At 62.5% G+C, this 5279-nt stretch overlaps 1 protein-coding gene across 1 annotated transcript in view; it reads right to left on the bottom strand.

Moving 5' to 3' along the window:
• Positions 1 to 619: 619 nt before the first annotated feature.
• LOC104501024 (glycine receptor subunit alpha-4) overlaps positions 620 to 5279 on the bottom strand; it is a 7103-nt gene continuing 2443 nt past the window's right edge. The window contains exons 7-8 of the mRNA XM_010144758.1: positions 4811 to 4960; positions 620 to 907 (exon numbers count right to left, since the gene is read on the bottom strand). Of these exons, the coding sequence (XP_010143060.1) occupies positions 620 to 907; positions 4811 to 4960 (438 nt within the window). The remainder of the gene's footprint in view (positions 908 to 4810; positions 4961 to 5279) is intronic.

Raw genomic sequence — 5279 nt, 5'->3', positions numbered from 1 at the left:
AAGGAAACATCCCTGACTGGCTGCTTTGCGGTATGCTGGAGCTGGCTGGGGCTGGGCTGGAGGGGCCCTGTCCATCCTGGGCTGGGGGCTATGGAGCCATATTCTGCACCCCCACAGTCTGGGCACAGGCAAGTGTGCTGCTTGCTGTCTCCTGCAACCAAGCTATGGGTCAGGGGAGGAGAGAGGACTGCAGCCTCTCCCCTGGCTTCTCATGGCCCGTGGCTCAGTGATGCAGCATGGAGAAGCAGCAGCCTGACGTGGAAATGTGGAGGGTGCTTGGCTGGAAGGTGCTATTCCCTGGCCACCAGCTGAGCAGCATCCCAAAGTACCAGGGGCTCCCCTGTCCCATGGCAGTGCAGCATCCCTGAGTACCCACCGGGGACACCATGCAGCAGGCAGGATGGGTCCCTCTCTCCAGCTGACCATGGGGACCTGGGGTTGCTGACTGGGGGCTCAGTGATCTGAAGGGGACGTGGGGGCTGCCAGATGCCCAGGCGCTGAGGCCCAGCCCAGCCGTGTCATTGCTCAGGGACAGAGGGAAACCTGCTTCTGGCTGAGCTCATGGCACCTGGGTGCTCTCGGGGGGTCAGACCAAGAGGCAGTCATGCTTTTCCGGGCCTCAGGGCACCAAGTGGATGTCCTCCGAGCGCAGCACTTTGTAGACAACCCAGTAGAAGACATTGAAGACCAGGAAGGTGAAGGGGAAGACAGCTCGGGAGACGGTGTCGATGCGTTTGGCCCGGTCGATGTAGCGCCTGCGGAGGCTCTCCCTTTCCCGCAGCAGCAGGCTGGCCGGGGGCGGGCTGTAGATGCCGGGGCCCTCCCCAGCCCTGTCCTTCGGCTGCAGGCAGTGGCTCAGCCCATAGCCTTGCAAGTAGAAGTGGCTTTCGTGGACAAGCTCTTCCTCCTGGAGAAGGGAGAGGCTGTCAGCCAGGACAACCCCGTGGGCACTGCAGGGTGAGCAGGCGCTCATGGTTGTGTACACCCCCCACCAGGCAACATGGTCATGTAAGTGCCCAGCGCTAGGTTGGGTGCTTGTTCAGAAAGCCTGAGGTGTGCAGACAAAGGCACAGAGGCGGCAGACTGCAGGGAGAGAGGGGCAGGCAGCAGCGTGCACAGCGTGAGGGGCGAGCACTGGCCAACTGCCTGGTCACCCGGCATGTGTTTTAGGGGTGCATCCAAGGGCAACGCTGACACTGGTAGCCCAACCGATCCTGCCCGGCCTCCTCCCAGCTCCGGCTCCGAGGCTTGGGAAGCCCAGCTCTCCAGCAGCCAGGATGGGCATGAACTGGAAGTGGGGAGGCAGACGGGCACATGGGGAGGCTGGGGATGCGGGTTGCGTGGGGGCGCAGGGCACAGGGGTGCAGGATGCACTGAGGTGCAGAGCACACAGGGGTGCAGGGAGCTCAGGGCTGCAGGCACTGCTGCGGCAGGGGGGTTTGCGGCACTGTGGAAGTGTGTCTGTGCCAGTCAATAGGAAGGGGCAAGCAGCGTGTTGGGCACAGCTGGATGTTGGGCTGCTCACAGCTGGGCAGGAGTGCAGGAGCCTGGCTGCTATCAGGGCTCGCAGGATCGTCCAGTCCCTCCAAGAGATCAGACCCCATTTCTCCCCACAGCTGATTGCTGGGGTCTGCCTGGTGCAGCAGGGTGGGGAGGCCGAGAGAGCTGGACTCCTCGCTGGTCACTCTTGCCCTTGCTCACACCATGTCTCTCCCAGTGCTGGCGGGGGGCTGCAGGGAGGGCAGCATGCCCACGGGGCTGCACACCCTGCAAAAATGCTATGAGAGCCAGCTGTCTGCCCTTGCCCTCGGGGTCGCAGCCCACTTCCGTTGTTCGCAGCCCAGCCCTGCTCACCTGGCAGACCTTCGGGTGCCAGGCAGTAGTGCCTGTGCTCCTCCCCAGCCACAGCTTGACATCCTTACTATATGCCTTGTATTGTGCTTTTAGCCCTGAGGGGCATTTGTGTGTTCAAAGGTTTGGTGGGATACTGGCATGTGCAAGCCTGGGCTGCACATTTGGCTTCTTGCTGAACTCCTGGACCACTCATCTGGTCTCTGTGGCTCTTCCTGCCAGTGCCATATCTGGCTGCAGTGGGTCTCTTCTCCCAGGGCATGCTGCTGGGCAGCTCCTTGTCTTGCACCGTAACCACACACAGCCCGGGTGCTGGATCCCAAATGCCATCGCCGACTGGCACTGCCCTCCAAACCACTGGAAGCACCCTCCTCGCTGAGGTCATATGCACAGGCACTCAGCTGGCAAGGGGGCTCCCATGTGGAGAACTTGTGTCCTGGCATCTTTAACTCAGCAATCTGCTGGCTAAGCAAGACCTCTCAGCGGGAAGAGCAGCAGCCGCTTGAATTGCTGAGATGATTAGTTCTCATTCACACGGGATTTTATTGCCCTGCCCCAGGCCAAGTTCTTGCCCTGGGTCTGCCCCGGGGAGTGCACTGGGGGTGGGGTAGCGGGGTGCCCTGCGTGCCCTGGGAGGCAGCAGCTATTCCCCCAGCCTGGGGAGCCAGCGGACCCAGGCAGGGTGTTTGGGGAGGAAGCGGTGGACTGGGAGAGCTGGTCCTCCCAGCTGGGGTGGGGCAGCCCTGAGGCTCTAACTGGGAGTGGAGGGTGGGTGCAGGGAGCTCTGGGCCCAGCTTTGTGGGAGAGATTTGTCATCGGGCTGCAGCACTTGGGCTATGCTGCGTCAGGCACCACCAGCGCAGGGGCTGCAGGCAGCAGGGCTCTGCTCCACTCTGACCGAGCAGCCACCCAGTGTGCTCCTGTCTGCACGCTGTGCCTCGCCAGCAGCACCCCCGAGTGGCTCTGTAGCCTTCACCTCAGGGTGCAGCTGTCCACTTTGGTCTGTTTTAAGCCATCAGATAGTTTCTGGGTTCAGCAAAGCCTCCCCCTCCCTGCCCTGGTTGGCGGATATTCGGGTCCAGGAGCTGGTGCTCAGGGGCTGTGAAAACCAGGGAGCAAGGGAGTAGTGCTGAAGGGAGCCAGACAGCCTCTCCCAGCATGCTAGGGCTGATGATGGAAGAGGGGAGGCTCGAGCCACCCCGGCTGGATGGGTTGGTGAGGATGTACCAGGCCTGATATCCTCCCTGGACCTGCAGTCATCACCCAGCATCTCCCTGCCAGCCCGTCCTGCCCCACTACTCCCCTTGGCCTCAAAGCTGCAAAGCGCCTGTGTGCCCTGAGCAATGCCCATGCGGGAGTTTCTGCAGGCAGGGGGGGGGGCCTCAAACTTGCCTGCACCAAGAAAAGTGGGCAAGCAGAGCCCTCACCCTGCCGGAGGTTTGGGAACAGGCTGGGAATCCGGGCTGCAGCCATCGGTCTGCCCCAGCAACACTCATCTGTTGGCAGAGGGCTGCGCGGGTCCTTTTTTACAGAAGAGGAAACTGAGGCACAGAGCAGAGGTGTCTGCAGGGAAACCTGCTCCATTCCTTTTCCTCTCTCAAATCTCTTTTCAGCCCAGGGAGGGTCAGCTCTACCCTGTGGGCACATGCTCTGTGCAAATCACTGCCCTGCTTCTCCCGCAGGCTGTACTGTGCCCCGGTTCTGGCTCCTGGGGGGCTTGCTTTGGGGAGCGGGGGTTGTGGCTGGCTCTGGCTGGCTTGGGGTGTGCTGTGTTGCGCTGCACTGCGTGGGGGGCTGCCAGGGAGTCATACTTTACGTGGGAGCTGGAGAGCTGTGAGAGCATTGTGTAGGGGTGCTCGCCACTGTGCCAGCTGCCCAGCTGCTGCAGGGACCCCAGGCTGGCCGACCCCTGCTCAGGCATCCGACAGGATGCACCAAACAGCAACACGACAGGTGACCGAAGGCTATGCCCCAGCCCCAGGGACAGCGGTTCTTGGCACCAGGATGGGGACACCAGGGGGATGGGAGCTCTGCATGAGTGGGAAAAAGCACCCCCCAGCAGTTTCTGGGCGCAGGGATCCCTCTTCATCACGTGCTGAAGGGATCTGGCTGCGCAGGGCGCTGTGAGCCTGTGTGTTGTACACGCGTACTCGTGTTTTCCAGGGAGGTCTGGTTCCTTGAGAGTGCTTATGGCAAGAATCTGAGTGCGGGACGGCAGGTCTGATGCCTGTGGCAGTGGGCTGATGGAGGGGAGGGCCATCCGGAGAGCGTGGGACCCTGTCTCTCCAGGCTCTGCTGCACTCCTGCGTGCAGCCTAGATCCTGTCCCTGTGTGCCACCATTTCCCCTCAGTGCTTCACCACCCTGACGCAGCAGTGGGCCGAGTGCTTATGGCAAGAATCTGAGTGCGGGACGGCAGGTCTGATGCCTGTGGCAGTGGGCTGATGGAGGGGAGGGCCATCCGGAGAGCGTGGGACCCTGTCTCTCCAGGCTCTGCTGCACTCCTGCGTGCAGCCTAGATCCTGTCCCTGTGTGCCACCATTTCCCCTCAGTGCTTCACCACCCTGACGCAGCAGTGGGCCCCTGTCGCTGCTACAGCACAGCGAGGAGCCTGAGCTTGGGGCTGCAGGTAAGGGGAAAGGCCATTTTCCCCACCTTCGCTGCTTATTTTTCTGCGCTTTTGGAGGAAGCAGAGCCTGAGGATGTCCCAGCTGGAGGAGGACAGCACTCTGGGTGTGTTTGTGCTCACATGGACCGGGGCACCTGCTCAGGCAGGCAGAATGATCGTGATGCCTGTGGGTTCCCGATGTGCCAGAGGGGCCAGCCGCAAGCCCCATGTGGTGGGACACAACCCAGTTTCGAGCCTGCCCTGGCAGCTGCTGAGAAATTGGCCCTGCAGCCCCGGGGTGTCCCCTCAGTGGCTGAGGATAGGCAGATGTCATGACTGGGGGGGCACTCACCATTCTCTGCTGCCGCTGGCGCCGGCGCAGGCGCATGAACTCCTTGTGCTGGCGGGAGACAAAGTTGACAGCTGCATACTCCAACAAAGCGGCAAAGACGAAGAGCAGGCACATGGCCATCCAGATGTCGATGGCCTTCACATAGGAGACCTGCAAGGGTGAGGGGGTGGGCTCAGAGACCCACTGCCTCCCACCTCACTCATCCCCCACCGCTGCCAGCTTCACCCTGCTGCCAAGGGGCACAGAAGCCCTCTAGCTGGGACACATGGCCCAGAGCTTGCTTGGCCAAGCACCACCGGGTCCCTCTCGGCGCATGCGGCGCCTCAGCCAGCCAGGCTATGGAGCCAGCTGTTCCCGGGGGAAGGCTGCCCCTGTCCCTGGTGCGGTGGGGGCAGCAGTGGGTACCCTGGGTGCCCTGGACAGGCCGCGGAGGGGGGGGCCGGCGTGGGGTCCGCACCGACCCTTGGGC

Source organism: Buceros rhinoceros, unplaced genomic scaffold (genome assembly GCF_000710305.1).
Source record: "Buceros rhinoceros silvestris isolate BGI_N320 unplaced genomic scaffold, ASM71030v1 scaffold38661, whole genome shotgun sequence".
NCBI classification, from domain to species: domain Eukaryota; kingdom Metazoa; phylum Chordata; class Aves; order Bucerotiformes; family Bucerotidae; genus Buceros; species Buceros rhinoceros.
This window is presented reverse-complemented; position numbering and strand designations above follow the sequence as displayed.